General features: G+C 42.2%; 1 protein-coding gene across 1 annotated transcript in view; it reads left to right on the top strand.

Moving 5' to 3' along the window:
- MAK (male germ cell associated kinase) overlaps positions 1-20850 on the top strand; it is a 62139-nt gene that overhangs the window by 25598 nt on the left and 15691 nt on the right. The window contains exons 6-10 of the mRNA XM_030817285.1: positions 620-791; positions 2454-2621; positions 8165-8476; positions 12930-13102; positions 19360-19508. Coding sequence (XP_030673145.1) covers positions 620-791; positions 2454-2621; positions 8165-8476; positions 12930-13102; positions 19360-19508 — 974 coding nt within the window. The remainder of the gene's footprint in view (positions 1-619; positions 792-2453; positions 2622-8164; positions 8477-12929; positions 13103-19359; positions 19509-20850) is intronic.

The following is a 20850-nucleotide window of genomic DNA, read 5'->3' as shown; positions in this document are numbered from 1 at the left end:
TTAGCCGGGCATGGTGGTGCGCCCCTGTAATCCCAGCTGCTCAGGAGGCTGAGGCAGGAGAATCACTTGAACCCAGGAGGCGGAGGTAGCAGCGAGCCGAGATCGCGCCATTGCACTCCAGCCTGGGCAAAAAGAGCAAAACTCCACTCAATAAAGATAGTTGACTATAGAAGAGGAGTCAGTTGAGGATATCAGTACTTTCAAACTGATTTAAAAAAAACTCCACTACTCAGGGATAATCCTTGTTCATCTTTTGTTTTCTGTGCTTCCTTGTGAATAGATGCTGAATATAATGCTTTGTAACATGGTTTTTCTACTTTTTTTCTTAATATATCAGATGGCACTTATTTCCTTATCTATTCAGTTGAGTTCCTGTCTTAGGCTTGATGGACATTTCATAGACATTTATCTCCAGCCCCACTCATTGTCTGTGATCAGGGAACATGTGTTGTGTCCTATTATCCCCAGAACATTGTACAAATGCCTGACACACAGATGGAACGGGGTCTGAATACCTGTTCCTTGATGGAAATGCATGACCACACAGCATAGAATGCTACTGCCCATCCACCTTTGAAATTGCAATCAAAATCACCTCTTTTGTTTTCCATTTTCATAGGTATCGTGCCCCTGAAGTTCTACTGAGATCTTCAGTTTATAGTTCTCCCATTGATGTGTGGGCTGTTGGAAGTATCATGGCTGAACTCTATATGTTAAGGCCACTTTTCCCAGGGACAAGTGAGGTCGATGAAATCTTTAAAATTTGCCAAGTTTTAGGGACTCCCAAAAAAGTAAGTACTCTTGTCCGTAAGTTGCTATAACTTTTGATTATTTCTATCTTGCTACCTTGCTTTTAATTTTATAATTTTGATTATTTACAACTTTCGCCTAGATATCTGATATTTTCATTTTGAAATAGGCTCATACTTTAATGATTAATTTTCTCATAATTCTTTTTTTTTTTTTTGAGATGGAGTCTCGCTCTGTTGCCCAGGTTGGAGTGCAGTGGCGCAATCTCAGCTCACTGCAACCTCCACCTCCCAGGTTTAAGCAATTCTCATGCCTCAGCCTCCCAAGTAGCTGGGATTACAGGTGTGCACCACCATGTCTGGTCAATTTTTCTATTGTTAGAGAGGAGATTTCACCATGTTGGCCAGGCTGGTCTTGAACTCCTGAGCTCAAGCGATCTGCGATCTGCCCACCCCAGCCTCCCAAAGTGCTGGGATTACTTGGTCTGAGCCACCGCGCCCAGCTGTAATCCTTATTTTTTTAATCAGAGTGGGTTAAGGATTGCAAGAAGCCAGAATCCCACCAGCTGAAGAAAAACAGGTACTTGCCTTTCCTTAAGAACTTCAGGAAAAATTCTGTGTGTTTAGTGTGTAACTTGGGGGTGATGCCCAGCTGATATTGTACAGACAGCCTTGCTTGAGCTCTTTCCTACTCACTCTGTGGCTGGCCATTGACATCAACTGTTAACCCCTGGTGTCTTGAACCTTATTTTTTCTTAACCCTTTCTTGTTTCCTTTTTTATATCTCTCTTGTGGATATTTGACTTCTTGAACTGAGTGCTTTTCAATTAACTATAATTATATTTCATCTACACCTTTCTTTCTGAAATGTGCTTTATAAGTGTGTATATAATGACATCATAATTAAATTAGTATGTGCCTTATAGTTAACATTACACAAGTAAATGTAGATATTAAAGCTTTAATGTAATTGTCATTTCCCAGATATGTGCATTTTTAACATTGGATGCGATGGGTAATATATACGACAAGGATCTGTGTTAGCAGTCAGCCTCTTTGTAAAGCACTTTTCCTTATTTGTTCAGAGTTAACCCAGATATCATCACAGCAACATCACCGTCAAGATCTAAAACCAGACAAGAGCTTAATATTGTGAAATTTATAAAGGCTGGGCACGGTGGCTCATGCCTGTAATCCCAGCACTTTGGGAAGCCCAGGCAGGAGAATCACTTGAGCCCAGGAGTTCAAGACCAGCCTGGGCAACATAGTGAAACCCTGTCTCCACACACACAAAAAAATTAGCCAGGTGTGATGGTGCGCAACTGTAGTCCCAGCTACTCAGGAGGCTGAGGTAGGAGGATCTCTTGAGCCCAGGAGGGTGAGGCTGTAGTGAGCCATGATTGCTCCACTGCACTCCAGCCTGGATAACAGAGCCAGATCCTGTCTCAAAAAAAAGAAAAAAAAAAAGTTATAAAAGTGCTTTTCGCATTGCTTCCTAACTCTCAGCTTAATGTTCTTTCTATACTGTCGTAGCACTAAATTGTAGACATGGTCTGGTATTTCATTCTCATGTTTATTTATATGGATCAACATGAAAATGTTCAAACATAAATGATGTTTATATTACTGCTGTGTTTTTAAAATGGATTACTAAAAACAATTTGTTTTGCCCTCCCCACCCGCACTTATATATTCCTGAAACAGAGTGACTGGCCAGAAGGATACCAGCTGGCATCCTCTATGAACTTCCGTTTTCCCCAGTGTGTTCCTATAAACTTAAAAACTCTTATTCCCAATGCCAGTAATGAAGCTATTCAGCTCATGACTGAAATGTTGAATTGGAATCCAAAGAAACGACCATCAGCAAGCCAGGTAAGAGGAGTCTTCCCGTTAGACCTTTAAACATGTTTAGGTTTTGTAATATCAGGGATGTTTTCATTTACAAAGGCAGGTCTATTCTCAACCAGGATTTTACTAAGAGAATTAAACACAAAGCCTTAGGCATCCAGCGTATGTAATAAATTAATTTCTAGGCATATAAGATCATTGGGAAAAATGCAGAAATAGCCACACCAATGATTTTCTGTGTTTTGTGGTTCAAATGAAGAACCCTGAGGTTGCAACAAGGAATCAATCTGCAATGATAAAAATTCAGACATGTGACAGACTAGTTATGAAGGAATCTGTCATGGAAGCAAAAAGGCATCTCATGAATCATTCCACATAGTAGACTTTCCTGTGCTGTCTTCACAGTTTAGGGATGGGATTCTGGTTCACTTTATACAACAGTATCATCCCTTGCTGGGACTGGAGTGTGCAGCCTCTGGCTGCCACAAGAGGGCAGCATTGTGGCACCCAGGCTTTGTTCCTTTGTGACTACACCTGACATATCTACAGATATATTCCAAGTCTAGGGCCTTTAAGCCCAGTGCTTTTGTCTGCAAGGCTTCAATAAAAAGGCAATAAGAAGCTTTATTGTATTCTCATCATTTAAATATAAATTCTACGTGAAAATTACAAAAATTTATTTTGCTTTTTTTAAATTAATCTTGAGAAAATGTTTTCTAAATGTCATCTGGGAGAACAAATGGGAAAGGATAGTCAAGACACGTTAAAACAAGAATAAGTAATTAGAGAGCAGTGATAGGGATGGACAGCTTGCCCCATCAGATATTAAAGTAACCTTTAAATTGATGATGGTAACAGTGGAAGTACTGGCATAATTGACAAATAGCTCAGTGTTGCAGAACGTATGAGTCAGCATAAGGTAAACAAATGTGGCATCACAAAGAGGGGAGGACGGCTCAGTGGGTGATACTGGGAAAATTCATTAGCTCTTAGGGAAAAAAATAAATTGGGGTTCTTACTGCTCACCATACTTTACAAATCACAGAAGGATTACATTTTGTTATTGTTGTTGAGACAGAGTTTCACTCTTCTTGCCCATGCTGGAGTGCAATGGCGTGATCTCGGCTCACTGCAACCTCTGCCTCCTGGGTTCAAGTGATTCTCCAACCCTCAGTCTCCCGAGTAGCTGGGATTACAGGCATGCACCACCACGCCCAGCTAATTTTGTATTTTTAGTAGAGACAGGGTTTCTCCATGTGGGTGAGGCTGGTCTCGAACTCCCGACCTCAGGTGATCCGCCTGCCTCGGCCTCCCAAAGTGCTGGGATTACAGGTGTGAGCCACTGCGCCCGATCAGGATTACATTTTCAAAGTGTAAAAAAAAAAAGCACCCTAAACTATTAGAAACAAAAGGAAAACATACATGTGTATTTGATCTCAAGGTGAAAAAACCACGGGTATAAAAATAATAGAAGAAACCACAAAATGAAAACTCAAACGATTTGATTACATAAAAAGTAAAAATTTTCTCTATGTAAAAATCTTAAAATGGAAATATAAGACAGAAAATTATTTTTAATTCTTAATACTCCTACAGAAACATAAGAAAAATACTGAAATGTGTATGCGTATTTTCTTTTTTTTTTTGAGATGGAGTCTCTGTTGCCCAGGCTGGAGTGCAGTGGCACGATCTTGACTCACTGCAACCTCTGCCTCCTGGGTTCAGGCCGATTCTCCTGCCTCAGCCTCACGAGTCGCTGGGATTACAGGTGCCTGCCACCACGCTTGGCTAATTTTTGTATTTTTGTAGACACAGAGGTGGTTTTTTTTTTTTTTTTTTTTGAGACGGAGTCTTGCTCTGTCACCCAGGCTGGAGTGCAGTGGCACGATCTCGGCTCACTCACCCTCCACCTCCCAGGTTCAAGCAATTCTCCTGTCTCAGCCTCCCTAGTAGCTGGGACTACAGGTGCCTGCCACCACGCCTGGCTAATTTTTGTATTTTTAGTGGAGACATGGTTTCACCTTGTTGGTCAGGCTGATCTTGAACTCCTGACCTCAGGTGATCCACCCACCTCGGCCTCCCAAAGTTCTGGGATTACAGGCGTGAGCCACTGTGCCTGGCCAGAGACGGAGTTTTACCATGTTGGCCAGGCTGCTCTTGATCTCCTGACCTCAGGTGATCTGCCTGCCTTGGCCTCCCGAAGTGCTGGGATTACAGGCATGAACCACCATGCCCAGCCATTTAAGTGTATTTTCTAATTTTTCTTTTTTAAAATTTTTTGAAAGTTTTGTTTCTTTAAAGATGGGGTCTTGCTATGTTGTCCTGACTGGTCTCAAACTCCTGGCCTCATGCAATTCTCCTGGCCTCATGCAATTCTCCTGCCTTGGCCTCCCAAAGTGCTGGAATAATATAGGCGTGAGCCACCACACCTGGCCCATATTTTCTAATTTTTCTGAACATTCATTACCTTCACAATAAAGACATAGTAAGTTTTTCAAATGTATTTTAAAAAGAAAAATAGTAATGGGACATGAAAAAGAAACACAGGAAAAGAAATACAGATTACCAAAAATATTTTTTAAATTTCAGTCTTTGTTTACTATCAGAAAATTCAAGCAGAAATGAGATACCGTTTTTCATTTATCTCTTAGTAAGAGAAAGTAATTTTGTAGTATATAAAAAGAGCCTTAAAGACAATCAGAAATTATGCTCAAAGATGTTCAATTCCAATAGAAAACTGTCCATTGAAAGTTAATCAAAATATTTCCAGCCATGTGCGGTGGCTCTGTGGTGCCGCATACCTATAATCCCAGCACTTTCTGAGGCAGGCGTATCACTTGAGGTCAGGAGTTCGAGATCAGCCTGGCCAACATGGCAGAACTCCACCTCTACTAAAAATACAAAAAATTAGCTAGGCATGGTGACGCGCACCTGTAATCTCAGCTACGTGGGAGGCCGAGGCAGGAGAATAGCTTGAACCCAGGAGGCAGAGGTTGCAATGAGCCAAGATCGTGCCACTGCACTCCAGCCTGGGTGACAGAGTGAGACTCTGTCTCAAAAATGAATAAATAAATAAATAATGTTTCTAAACTTAAGTTACGTGCATCTTTAATTTGGAATATACTGCCAGCATTAACAGTGAATTTGTAAAATAAAATTTTTAAACAATTTGGGAGACATCTCATGCTAAAATACTATTATACAAATAATATGATTTTGTTTTTGAAAAATACATTTTATATGATGAGAAAAAGTACTGAAAAGTATAAAAAATGTCTTGGTTTTAGTCTTGGTTGTCTCTGGGTGTTAAATTTTTATTTTCGTCTTGAGAACTCTACACGTTTCTCATTCTCTACAGTGACCACTGCTTCCCTTAAGTAAATAGGAAAAAATAAATGCTGTTAATTTTTGAAGTTTTCCCTCTTCTTGAAGGATAGTAACTGGTATCTTAAAGTATCTTAAAAGGGAAGAGTTGGCCGAGCACGGTGGCTCACGCCTGTAATCCTAGCACTTTGGGAGGCCGAGGTGGGCAGATCACGAGGTCAGGAGTTCAAGACTGGCCTGACCAACACGGTGAAACCCCGTCTCTATTAAAAATACAAAAATTAGCTGGGCATGGTGGCATGTGCCTGTAATCCCAGCTACTCAGGAGGCTGAGGCAGGAGAATTGCTTGAACCCAGGAGGCGGATGCAATGAGCCAAGATTGTGCCACGGCACTCCAGCCTGGGCAACAGAGTGAGACTCCATCTCAAAAAAAAAAAAAAAAAAAAAAAAAAAAAGGAAGAGGTGTTATAAATAAAGCCTTGAAATTATAAAACACATCCTCAAAGTTTCCAGCTCCAAAATATGCATCATTAATTTAGGAATATTGACAAGCTAATTACTTAATGTGACTTAATTCAGAATTTGAGTACCTTCAGTGTGCTAGGCATTGAAGTATTTAAATTATGTATATTTGTGTATTCCCCTGAGAATGCAAGTAACCCTTAACGAACTCTTTCTTGTGCTCTTTCACAGCCCTGCTTTTTAGTGGAAGTGGAAAGACCCAATTAGGGAGAGAGGTTGGTTAAGTTGTAGAATATGAAGACCATTTAAACTACCAAGCTGCCTTCTGTTCCTCTAAAAACTGCCCTTACACATGGGAGGAGTTAACTGTTGGTCAGGGCTGTGTTGCCACCTGTGTGGGGACTGGCTAAAGGCAGGAGGTTCAGGGGAACAGAGCTTGACCATCTTAAGGAACCCACCCCCCCAATACCTTGGCCCAGGTATTTGATGCCAATAAGGGAGTTTTTCCATAGCTGAGCTACACAGGCTTTAGACGTCCTGTAGAATATTTTTTCAGTTTTAGCCTTATTGACATTTTGAACCAGCTAACTCTTTGCTGTGGGGTGCGCTTCTGTGCATTATAGGATATTTAGCAATGTCCCTGGCCCTCTAGACACTAGACACCAGTAGCGTCCCCCCACCCGTCATTATAATAAGAAATGTCTCCAGACATTGCCAAATATCTCCCAAGGGGCAAACTTGCCTCCATTTGGGAAGCAGTGCTGTAGACAGTGCCACCCATACACCAGGGGGTCCCTTCCCTCTCATGCAAGCAGTCGGGTGACTGATCTAGATAAAACTCAAACAGTGATCATTTTTCATAATATTTTTGTATTTTCTTCCCATAAATGTCTTCTCTTTGCTGGTATACTGATGAAATCAACAGTATGTGTTTGTTGTCCCCTCTTTCGATTTTTTTTTTTTTTATTACTAGTAGGTATATTGTTGTACTCAGGCTGAGAGTAACCCAGAATTTTATATACAGCTCTGGTTAATCATTTCAAATAATCTACATGGAAGATTTTCTTAATTCACTTTTTGATGTCTTTGAATGTACTCTAAACCATTATTGGTGTGTAGTATTTTAGCTTGAAGTAATCACATTAATTTAGCCAATGCCTATAAATTAGATTTTATTTTCACTAACAAATCTTTAAATAAATAGAACAGTTGTTTTGCTTAGACGTTATAATAACAAGTGAGCTTTCTATTTTTCCTACTGGTACTTTTTTTTTTTTTTTTTTTGAAATGGAGTCTCACTCTGTTGCCCAGGTTGGAGTGCAGTGGCATCATCTTGGCTCACTACAATCTCCTCCTCCCAGGTTCAAGTGATTCTCATGCCTCACCCTCCCGTATAACTGGGGTTACAGGCACCCACCAATGTGCCTGGCTAATTTTTGTATTTTTAGTAGAGACTGGGTTTCACCATGTTGGCCGGGCTGGTCTTGAACTCCTGACCACAAGTGATCCTCCTGCCTCGTCCTCCCAAAGTGCTAGGATTACAGGTGTGAGCCACCATGCCCAGCCACTTTTAATTTTTTAATGCAATTTATTTCTCAAATCCTTTTTTTCTGGTTATCTTTTAAAAGAAGCACTGTATAGGGAATGATGGCTGCTTTCTAAATCTTTGAAGCTCATGTGGGCTAATGATAAATGCCTCGCACAGGGCCAATCATAGTTTATGTGCGATACATTTAGGTGGAACTGTTTTCCATTTGTTGTTTTTTCTGTGTTTTTATAGGCATTGAAACACCCATATTTTCAAGTTGGTCAGGTATTAGGCCCTTCCTCAAATCATCTGGAATCAAAACAGTCTTTAAATAAGCAGCTGCAACCATTAGAATCCAAGCCATCTTTAGTTGAGGTAGAGCCTAAGCCTCTGCCGGATATAATTGATCAGGCTGTTGGACAACCCCAGTCAGAAACTAGCCAGCAGCCACTGCAGCCCATTCAGCCGCCACAGAACCTGCGCGTCCAGCAACCTCCAAAGCAACAGAGTCAGGAGAAACTGCCACAAACGCTATTCCCGAGCATCATCAAAAACATGCCAACTGTGAGTAGCCAATCATGACGCTTGCAATGAAATAGTTTGACTCGTGCAATTAAGATTTTGTTTCGAGGCATTTCTAATAATGCTGGAAAAGATATAAAAGATTTTTCTTTGTTAAAGACCCTGAGTCCTCTGGTTGGAGCTTGACATGAGATCACTTAAAATTCTAATATGGTTTATAAAAAGAAAAACTTTCAGAATAAAAGTAACCAAGTTTACATGCTACAGTCTTCAGTCTTTTTTTTTTTTTTTTTGAGACGGAGGTTCGCTCCTGTTGCCCAGGCTGGAGTGCAGTGGCACGATCTCAGCTCACTGCAATCTTGGCCTCCTGGGTTCAAGCAATTCTCCTGCCTCAGCCTCCCGAGTAGCTGGGATTACAGACGCCCACCACCACGCCCGGCTAATTTTTTGTATTTTTAGTAGAGACGGGGTTTCACCATGTTGCCCAGGCTGGTCTTGAATTCCTGACTGCAAGTGATCCACCCGCCTTGGCCTCCCAAAGTTCTGGGATTACAGGCGTGAGCCACTGCACCTGGGCTTTTCTTTTTTTTTTTTCTTGAGACGGAGTTTCACTCTGTTTGCCCAGGCTAGAGTGCAATGGCGCGATCTCGGCTCACTGCAACCTCCACCTCCTGGGTTCAAGCAGTTCTCTTGCCTCAGCCTCCTGAGTGGCTAGGATTACAGGCACCCACCACCACACCCAGCTAATTTTTGTATTTTTAGTGGAGACCATGTTGGCCAGGCTGGTCTCGAACTCCTGACCTCAGGTGATCCACCCGTTTCGGCCTCCCAAAGTGCTGGGATTACAGGTGTGAGCCACCAAGCCCAGCCTAAAGTTCTTTCAATGCAGAAGAATTCAAAGAAAGAATTTAAAAGAATCGGGTACTCCACAGAGTACTGATCCTAAATCTTAAGAATTTTTAACAGTACTTTCATTTTACAGTGTTCTTAAATGCTAAGGAACATGGAGATAATGGGTTATTATTATTATTATTATTTTGAGACAGAGTTTTGCTCTTGTTGCCCAGGCTGGAATGCAATGGCATGATCTCGGCTCACCACAACCTCCACCTCCCGGGTTCAAGCAATTCTCCTGCCTCAGTCTCCTGAGTAGCTGGGATTACAAGCATGTGCCACCACGCCCGGCTAATTTTGTATTTTTAGTAGAGATGGGGTTTCTCCATGTTGGTCAGGCTGGTCTCGAACTCCTGACCTCAGGTGATCCACCCTCCTTCGCTTCCCAAAGTGCTCAGATTACAGGCCTGAGCCACCGCACCCGGCCAGAATAGGTTTTTAAAGTGTGAGGCATAGTATAAAACTTTTTCTTCCATCTTTTGTTCAGCTCCGGTTGCTGTAGTATTTTAGCTGTCCTACTGGGTATACACTCCCAAATGTGTTTGCATTATGGCATTTTAGGATGGAAATCAGTCTTACACAGCACTGTATCTATTTCCTTATCCAGTCCCCAACTGCCCCACCAACCTAGATAAGCAAGGCCTCCTCTTCCCCCAATAGCACTAATCACATTCTAACATACTGTTAATTACTTCTTACATTAATTGTTTATTTGTCTCTTCCTCTGGAATGCAGCAAGCTCAGCGAGGTCAGGAATGTTTGTCTGTTTATCAGTACAGCCTCAGCACCCTGACCAGAGCCTGCCACATGGTAGATTCTCAGTAAATATTTGTTCAGTGAGTGAAGGAATGAATAATTGCCCACATGACTTGTAAACCACCTCTGGGGTCCTGGGGAGTCCACTTTTATCTTTGGAACAGTTCTGAATATTAGAAAGTTCTTCCTTAATACTGGGTAAAATCTGGTTTTCTAGCTTTTAATGAAGGCTAATCACTTTTCTAGAAAGGCAGCCTTTTAGATATTTGAAAATAGCCCTTATATTATCTGCCCTTTTCTCTAGAGAAACTTCTCCAATTCCCTTAAGGGCTCTGCATATAACACCATTCACCAATGACTAACAACTCTCAGTTCCTATTATGAATGTGTCTTTAAGTCCCCTCTCATCCTGCTTTCCACTTAGAATGAGGCTGCCAGAGCTGGAGGCAGACAGCAGGCAGGGAATATAGAGCAGGGCAAATCACCTCCGACATTCTAAACTATATGTGCACTCATGCCACCAATGATTACAGTCCTCCCCATGACCCCTTGGAAGATGCATCAATTGTTGACTCATACTGTGAGGGAAGGAAAGGAAGTTAATATTTATTGAGTAGCTTCTGAGTGCCATACATATGCTAGGGACCCTGTATGCATTCTCTAAGTTAAAGAGAATAACCTAGCCCCCAGCCCCACCACACACACATACATTTTTATATAGCTAAGTTCTAGAGCTGGGATTAAGTATTGTGTCAACTAGGCCGGGCGCGGTGGCTCATGCCTGTAATCCCAGCACTATGGGAGGCTGAGACGGGCGGATCACGAGGTCAGGAGATCGAGACCATCCTGGCTAACACAGTGAAACCCCGTCTCTCCTAAAAATACAAAAAATTAGCCGGGCGCAGTGGCGGGCGCCTATAGTCCCAGCTACTCGGAGAGGCTGAGGCAGGAGAATGGCGTGAACCCGCGAGGTGGAGCTTGCAGTGAGCCGAGATTGCACCACTGCACTCCAGCCTGAGGGACAGAGCGATACTCCATCTCAAAAAAAAAAAAAAAAAAAAACAAGTATTGTGTCAACTAAAATTTCTAAGTATACCTGTTTTTTCATAAATGCTTCTCCTAAATTGCATATCCTGTACCTCTGACTTGTGTATTTCATCTCTAGGATTCAAAAAGTTGCAAGACCTTTTACATCTCCAATTTCTAATTATTTTTGAATATGTATTTTTTTCTTCTCAGTTTACCCATTCTGCCCAGCTTGTTGCCAGCTATGTATTTGTTTAGTTGTCTGTTTTGCACCTGAATCTCCATGATGAATAGAACGACCATGAGATCTTGGGCAGGCCACTAGAAGCTTCCTCTAGATTGACTGATCCATTTGTCAGTACTCTTGGTCAAGTTCTTCAACTATGTGCTGATCCCCTTTGCTGCCTTCACCCACTGGGCTGAAGTCCACATACACTACATTGAATGAATTCATTGTTTGCCTTTTATGAAAAAGTGTGGTTACATGAGCTATCACTGTTTTTCCTTAGTGCTCACAAACATCCCCTTTAATAATTGATTTTAGAATCTTTCCCCTCATCCTCTACCAAACTTACTGATGTGGAGTTTGCAAAAATAAATCTACTTTATTAAAAGTATTATATTTGCCCCTTTCCAGTCTTCTCAGCCATACCGGATTCTTGGATATCACTGATATTGTTCAGCAGTGTTCAGCATCAGTACCACAAAATACAATTCAACAGAAGGGAGGCCCAAACTCGGCTAAGGGTAACCTTTTATTAACCCTCCTCATCTGGAGCTTAACATTTTTTTATTCTCTTTATTCTGGAGATTGTTCTGCCTGGCAGAGAAGGTAACAGTATAGAGAAGCTGGCAAATACTGCTTTTTGTTATCATCCATCACTATCACTGTGACACCACGAGCCTCAAGCAATAGCATGTCCATTCTTTAAGCATCTCCCTGCACCCAACATAGCTGTATTTTCTGAAAATTTTCCATGCTCTATTCCCTAGTTTTGAGTTGCCTTTTGGATTTTCTGTTTATGTGCCCCCAAACCACTTTCTGTAAATTTGTATAAAACCAATTCATTGTGTGCCCCAAGCCAGGACTTCTTTCCCGTTCCTTATTTCTGTTAATGATGCCTCCATTCTGTGACGGTCAGACTCATACTTCCCCCTCTGTTTCCGTTAGGATTACATTCACGGACTTATGACAAAAACTTGACCACTGTGGCTTAAACAATAGGGGTTTTGTTCTCACCTAACAAGATATCTGGTGGTGGGCAGCTGGAGCTCATGAAGCTTGCAGAGGAGGCAGGCTCCTGCTGCCTTCCCGAAGCTCCACCACCCTGAGCAGGTGGCTTTCATTCCTGTGGCCACAGGATGACTGGGGTTCCTTTGGATGTTGTGTCTGCATTCAAGGAGGGGGAAGAGTAAAAGATGCTGGCACATGCCAGCCTTAGTGTCCTTCTCATTAAGGCTGTCCCCACTTAAGGAGGACACTTAACACTGAGAAGTTAAGTCACTTGCCCAAAGAGACATAGCCAAGTCTCAGGTTTCCAGATCCTTCCTGTCAATGAAGAGTCAACTCAGATCCTAAATATTCAAGTCTCCCACCAACCTAGTTCACAGAGATCTCTCCTCTGAACACCTATCATATTTTTGGCATGTACCGCCCATTTTTGTTCATGCTTTTAAATGTGTGTGTATGTTATGCCCTTAAGTGTATGGGACGCTCCTTGAGAATGGGGACTGTTAGTGTCTTATGTAGATAGTAGCTTGTGCATGAAAGGCATTCAGTACATGATTAAAGATTATGATGACTGATTTTCCACCACAGAAGCCAAATGGCACACTGAGTCATAAAAGTGGTAGGAGGCGTTGGGGTCAGACTATCTTCAAGTCTGGAGATAGCTGGGAAGAGTTGGAGGACTATGATTTCGGAGCCTCCCATTCCAAGAAGCCAAGCATGGGTGTTTTTAAAGAAAAAAGGAAAAAAGATTCTCCATTTCGGTAAGATTTCAAATTCCTCAGAAAAAATATTTTTGCCATGCATTAACTTTACTCATTAAATATAAATGCATGTAGACCCTAAAAGAAGAAAAGTTTGCTTAATAGGCCAGGTGCAGTGGCTCAGCACTTTGGGAGGCCGAGGCGGGTTGATCACTTGAGGCCAGAGTTTGAAAGTAGCCTGGCCGACGTGGTGAAACCCCGTCTCTACTAAAAATACAAAAATTAGCTGGGTGTGGTGGTGCGCACCTGTAATCCCAGCTACTCGGGAAGCTGAGACATGAGAATTTCTTGAACCTGGGAGGTGGATGTTGCAGTGAGCCAAGATTGTGCCATTGCAATCCAGCCTGGGTAACAAAGTGAGACTCTGTCTCAAAAAAAAAAAAAAAAAAAGAAAAGAAAAAAATTTGCTTAATATTGGTGCCTTCCACAAAACACAAATCTTTCCACATACTTCTGAAAAGGTAAGAATCTTCTCACAGTAACAATTCTCAGTATTAACAGATGAGTGGGCTGTGTGTGTGTGTGTGTGTAGAGTGTGTGTCAGTCCGTTTTTGCATTGCTATAAAGAATGTGTTGGCCCATGGTTCTGCAGGTTGTACAGGAAGCATAGTGCCAGCATGTGCTTCTGGTGAGGGCTTCTGGAAACTTAGAATAATAGCAGAAGGTGGCAGAGGATCCAGCCTGTCACATGGCAAGAGAGGGAGCAAGAGAGAGAGGGAGGAGGTCCCAGACTCTTTTAAACAACGATCAAGTCTTGCGTGAACTCAGAGTGAGAACTCACTCATTACCGCAAGGATAGTACCAAGCCATTCGTGAGGGATCTGCTCCCATGATCCAAACACCTCCTGCCAGGCCCCACCTCAAAATTGGAGGTTACATTTCAACATGAGATTTAGAGAGGACAGATGTCCAAAACGTGTCAGAGGGGATCTTCTTCCATTTTTACGATGCTCTTGTGAATGACAATCATTATTCTCATTTAAAATTGACATGCCTCGTTGCAGGAAGTAGAGCACCACGTGCCAAGTTAACAGCTTCTTCTGATGGTGTTAAGATGTCACTATCTGCCTCCTTGCTATTCTAAACTTTTTTCAATCATTTTCTGAGCCTTTTCTGGAAGTTTAATATCTCTGGCAGTTCCTTTTCTTTTTATAAGTGAGGTCATCCTTCGTGCATTATTCAACTTTGAAGTTAGGACGGGTTAAGTTTTGGTGAATATTTTGGAAAGATACTTTTTTTTTTTTCTTTTCCTCTTTGAAACAGAAGAATAGAAAGAACAAGTGTGTTATGAGTCAGGATAACTTATCCAGCAGCTATGTGGCATGGTATAGTATGGAAGTCTTCACTTTGGAGCACGAGGAATCTCTAAGGAGTACATATGCTTGGATAATTCTTTTTTTGCTTGGGTAACTCTTATGCAATCTGTTTCCAGGTCTTCACATTCCATAGGTACTCTTTCCTAAAAATACATGAACTTGAGGAAAAGCCTACTCAATTCCTCTTCAATTGACTTTAGGCAAGAAAGTCACACTCTCAGTTATTTCAACTCTTACGTGGCATAGGGTTACTAAATAAAGGGACAAATCAGAAAACTGGCTTTCTGTTGGTTCTTGTCTTATAGAAATCGGGTATAGTAGTCCCCTTAATCTGCAGTTTCGCCTCCCATGGTTTCATTTACCTGCAGTACAGTGCAATAAGATATTTTGGGCTGGGTGCGGTGGCTCAACGCCTGTAATCCCAGCACTTTGGGAGGCTGAGGCAGGTGGATCACCTGAGTTCAGGAGATTGAGACCAGCCTGGCCAACATGGTGAAACCTCGTCTCTACTAAAAATACAAAAATTAGCTGGGTGTGGTGGTAGGCGCCTGAAATCCCAGCTACTCGGGAGGCTGAGGCAGGAGAATCGCTTGAACCCAGGAGGCAGAGGTTGTGGTGAGCTGAGATCACGCCACTGCACTCCAGCCTGAGTGAGAGTGAGACTCCAACTCCAAAAAAAAAAAAAAAAATTTTTGAGAGCACATTCACGTAACTTTTATTACAATATATTGTTATAATTGTTCTATTTTAGTATTAGTTATTAATGTTAATCTCTTGCTGTGCCCAACTTATAAATTAAACTTCCTCATAGGTATGTATGCACATATAGGAAAAGATGGGCTGTATAGGGTTTAGTACTATCTGTGGTTTCAGGCATCCTCTGGGGGTCTTAGGACATATCCCCCACACGTAATGGGGGCTACTGTATTTTAGCCCATGTTGGAAAGCATGGAGATTTGGAAACACTGAAGCACCAGGTGTTAGTGATGTGTATTCTTTCAAATAAACTAAAATGCTCTGTTTCCTCTTTGAAACAGAAGAATAGGAAGAACAGTTGTGTTACGAGTCAGGAAAACTTATCCAGTAGCTATTTGGCATGGTGTAGTATGGAAGTCTTCACTTTGGGGCACGAGGAATCTCTAAGGAGTGCATATGCTTGGATAATTCTTTTTTTTTTTCTTTTTTTCTTGGAATAACTCTTAGGCAATCCATTTCCAGGTCTTCACATTCCATAGGTACTCTTTCCTAATCCATGTGTTTAATCCATGTGTTTTCAAGACACATGGATTAAAATTTTACTTATTTTTTTGAGGATCAGAGTGTATTATGGATAAGGTAGTTAAAACTTATTTTATCAACCCATACCATGAAATACTCCAATTGCAGTCAATCCTCACAATATTTCATCTTATAAAATACTGTTTCTATCTGCTTTTAACAAGAAATAAGGAATAAATTTATGATGAAAAATTATAGATGTCAATTTAAAGATGTGCAGGGAGTTACATAGTTAAAAATTACTTGGGTCTAGGAAGAGAGGAGTTTGAAGACCATTGATGTAATATATAGGAGACTTGAAACATTTTTTTTCTTTTTTTCCTGAGACAGAACATTGCTTCATTGCCCAGGCTGGAGTGCAGTGATGTGATCTCAGCTCACTGCAACCTCCGCCTCCAGGGTTCAAGCAATTCTCCTGCCTCAGCCTCCTTAGTAGCTCAGATGGTTACAGGCGTGTGCCACCACGCCCGGCTAATTTTTTGTATTTTTAATAGAGACAGTGTTTCACCATGTTGGCCAGGCTGGTCTCGAACTCCTGACCTCAGGTGATCCATCTGCCTCGGCCTCCCAAAGTGTTGGGATTACAGGCGTGAGCCACCGTGCCTGGCAACTTGAAAACATTTTTTAAAACCCATGTCATTCTGATTTCAGCTTAATTTTATTCATAATTATTTATAATTATTCACAATTTATTCATAAATTTTAGTCATATATTTTTGAGGATGGTAGAGGTTTGAATCAAAACCTATAGTTACGATCAAGGTTGTGGCTGTTCATGGTGGCTTATGCCTATAAACCTAGCACTTTAGGAGGCCGAGGTGGGTGGCTTGCTTGAGCTTAGGAGTTTGAGACCAGCCTGGGCAATATCGCAAAACTCCATCTCTACAAAAAAAATACAAAAATTAACCAGATGTGGTAGCCCACACCTGTAGTTCGAGCTACTCAGGAGGCTGAGGTGAAAGGATTGCTTGAGCTTGGAAGGCCGAGCTACTGCACCCCAGCCTGGGCAACAGAGCGAGACACTGTCTCAGAAAATCAAAAAAAGATCAAGGTTGTAGTCTATATACCTGTTTCTAGCAAGGGAACAATTAGTAAATTTCTTCAACATTAATTATCCCTTTTTTCTTGAAATTCTTTAGAAAAACTGTATGACAGTGAATTTTTCATGTGGGTATTTCTTCTACATTTTTTTTTTTTTGAGACGGAGTCTCGCTTTGTCGCCCAGGCTGGGGTGCAGTGGCACGATCTCGGCTCACTGCAAGCTCCACCTCCTGGGTTCACACCATTCTCCTGCCTCAGCCTCCCGAGTAGCTGCAGCTACAGGTGCCTGCCACCACACTCGGCTAATTTTTTTGTATTTTTCTTTTTTTAGTGGAGATGGGGTTTCACCGTGTTAGCCAGGATGGTCTTGATCTCCTGACCTTGTGATCTGCCTGCTTCGGCCTCCCAAAGTGCTGAGATTACAGGCATGAGCCACCGCACCCAGCCATTTCTTCTACATTTTTATTTTTTGGTATCTTTCAATGGTCCTGTACAATTCTAGGCATATGGTTATTATTATGATCATCATTATTATTAATATACTACCATCTGTTAAGCTCCTGCCTAAGCTTTATAATTTTCATACTTCAGTAAAAATATCTGCAGACTAGGATGCTGAGACTCAGATAGGCTGGGTTTCTTGCCCAAGATGAGGTGAGGATTAATTCAAATCTGGGTCTTTCTCTCTTCTACCCCACACTGCTTCTTTAGCAATAGGAGCTGAATTGGTGAATTGGTGGATTTATGAATAGGAGCTGAATTGGTGAATTGGTGGATTTGTGAATAGGAGGTGAATTGGTGGATTGGTGAATAGGTGGTGAACTGGTGAATTGAACAGACCCTGCCATCCCCTGCTTGGTCTCTCAGGCAGCCAGGGCCTCCCCATAAAGAATACAGAGTACCAAATACTAACATGTATACCTTTTATTTAATGGTTGTCTTATTTTTTAAATTATTATTATTATTATTGTTTTTATTATTGAGATGGAGCTTTGCTCTTGTCACCCAGGCTGAGTGCAATGGCACGATCTTGGCTCACTGCAACCTCTGCCTCCCGGGTTCAAGCGATCCTCCTGTCTCAGCCTCCCAAGTAGTGGGATTACAGGTGGCCGCCACCAGCTAATTTTTGTATTTTTAGTAGAGACGGGGTTTCACCACGTTGGCTAGGGTGGTCTCAGACTCCTGACCTCAGGTGATCCACCTGCCTTGGCCTCTCAAAGTGCTAGAATTACAGGCGTGAGCCACTGCACCTGGCCTGGTTGTCTTCTTAAAAGTGAACAAAAAGCAAGATATTTATATTTACATTTATACTTGTATTTATATTCAGTAGATGTTTACTAAATACCTAGTTGGAATTAAGCCTCTCCTCAACTCATCAAATATATAGCAACAGAAGTAAGACCTCCAGAGGACTATAATACATGACAAGTGTGTGTACTTAGTGCCACTAGTAACAGCTGCAAGGAGCTCTGGGAGTTCTGTCTGTGGGCAGAGATCCCTCTGATGAGGAGAGAAAAGTCTTTTTAGAGTGAGTAGTTTTGGGAACAGGTAGAATTTCAGTTAGTGATATAACAGCAGTGGGCTCAGGGGAAGGGAAAGTTGCCGGAAATGGCGGGACTGTTCCCACTGAAGCAGACGCACCTGTGCCTAGAACTGCTCCCAAGCAGGTGGCCAGCAGTTCAAAGGGCCACCCAAGTGAGTGTCCATTTCCAAGGGAGCCGACTTGGTGAGTAGGGTATGGTAGCATGAATTTCTAGGTGGAAACCATGGATGCTTGGAGTTAACAAGTGATGGAAATTGGGCAGTATATTCAGGCCCCAGCACAGAAGGAGCCCAGTTGGAGGGTGGTAGGGAGAAGGTTGGTCATGGAGGGCTCATTACAGCACACAGAGGGATGGGCAGCAAAACAAAGCAATGGCTGCCTCACGCACTGCTGCCTGGTCAAACAGGCCTCAGGAACAGGCCTCGGGAATGAGACAGAACTAAGCCTCGAAGCAGAAAGTCCCCAGTCCCTACACAGAAACAGGACTGTGGGAGTTAGGGACCAACGGGCAGAGAGTCAGTCTTAATACTAACACCACCAAACAGCTAGCTAGGTGCTTAGCCACTACACAAGTCTGTTCTGGCTACTGAGACACAGGCATGTCTCCACAAATACCTATTTTCTGTGCCTGACACTAGGGTAACTAGAAATTGTATATGGGAGCTTTTCTAGCACCCCATTTCAGTTTTTTAGGCCATCCAAACCATGCCCCAAACAACCTCATTGATTGTAAATTATTTTAGTCAACAGGTGAAGATGGCTGTTATTTCCCTGTCAACACACCAGCTTCCCATGTTACGAATCCAACTGCAGCAGTTGCAGGACAGATAGAAACATATTACACACAAGTAAATTGCTGCTCAGTTATAAAGCTTCCTGTCACATACTGTCTGGTATCAGAAATGAGTCTATGCACAACCCAATATCTACGCAGGTGGAGGGGAAGTTGTCATTTAGCCAAAAGACTGATGGAAACCATTTAAGTGAGGTCAGATTGACTGGCTTAGGAAGATGTGCAGAGGGTGGGCGAGATCCTCTTGTTGTTTGTGCTGTAATGCTACCTTTCATTGGCTTTCAAGGCTTCCAGAGCCAGTACCCTCAGGCTCCAACCACTCGACAGGGGAAAACAAGAGCTTACCTGCTGTTATTTCCCTAAAATCTGATTCCGAATTGTCAACTGCTTCAACCTCTAAACAGTACTACTTGAAACAATCAAGATATCTTCCAGGTAAGTAGAGCAAAGAAAATGTTTGCTGCTAACTGGAGTATAGATAGGTCAGGTTCAAGTGTCTTGGAATCTCCGAAGAAAGGGCAGCAGTGAAGTAAGAAATCTAATCACAGAGCTCTTTGGTGGCTCAGTCTGTCGCCAAGGACTTTTCTGGACCTCCTGTTTCTACCGCTAGTAGAATTCTGCTCAAAAAAATGCTCAGGAGCAAAAATCAAGATGATGAATATGCTTCCAGAGAACACCAACCCCCACCCCCTGCCAAAGCTATGCATTCAGTAAATCCTACATTTTATTAAGCCAATTCTGTGCCCCCATTACAACTTTTTATAAAATGTAGATTTTCACATACTCTTTCCTAAATGATCTGGTGTACATTTTTTTGTTTTTGTTTTTTGTTTTTTGTTTTTTTTTGAGACAGACTCTCGCTCTGTCGCCCAGGCTGGAGTGCAGTGGCATGATCTTGGCTCACTGCAAGCTCCACCTCCCAGGTTTAAGCAATTCTCCTGCCTCAGCCTCCCGAGTAGCTGGGACTACAGGCGCGAGCCACCACGTCTGGCTAATTTTTTGCATTTTTAGTAGAGATGGGGTTTCACAGTGTTAGCCAGAATGGTCGCGATCTCCTGACCTTGTGATCTGCCCGCCTTGTCCTCCCAAAGTGCTGAGATTACAGGCGTGAGCCACTGCCCAGCCCATCTGGTGTACATTTTTAAAAGATTCTGCCTGCTTGGAAGAGCATGCTGGGAACTCAAGAGAGGCAAGGACACTGGTTAAGAGGCCACTGCTTATGTCCAGATGGGATGGGGTAATGTAAATGGCTGATTCCAGAGTAGAAATGGCAGAGGTACAAGTGGACAAAATCTAGACATGTTTTGGTAGTGGAACCAATAGGACTTGTGGGTAGATTGGTGGAAAGAATTAGTGGCAGCATCTGAGGTTCTGACTTGGGAACTGGGTGAACGGTGGTGACTTTAGTTGAGAAAGGGAAGATTAGAAGAGGAGAGGAGTGTGGAGGTAGAGAATGGAGAGCTGAGTGTGGGATGCCTGTTAAACATCTGAGTCGATCCATCTAATGGGCACCTGGGTATGTGAATCTGGAGCTTGGGAGAAAGATCTGGACAGACAGTGGGGAGTTTATCATGTGCCTGCAAATAGCATTTTCTCCTCTAAATCCAAGTAAAAAGGAAATGTTTCAATTCCATTTAAAAGGGGGATAATCGATTTTTTAAATTGTACTTTAAGTTTTAGGGTGTATGTGCACAACGTGCAGGTTTGTTACATATGTATCCATGTGCATGTTGGTGTGCTGCACCCATTAACTCGTCATTTAGCATTAGGTATATCT

The sequence above is a fragment of the Nomascus leucogenys genome, chromosome 8 (genome assembly GCF_006542625.1).
Source record: "Nomascus leucogenys isolate Asia chromosome 8, Asia_NLE_v1, whole genome shotgun sequence".
Lineage (NCBI taxonomy): Eukaryota > Metazoa > Chordata > Mammalia > Primates > Hylobatidae > Nomascus > Nomascus leucogenys.
The sequence above is the reverse complement of the archived record's forward strand: the minus strand, read 5'-3'. Positions and strand labels throughout refer to the sequence as shown.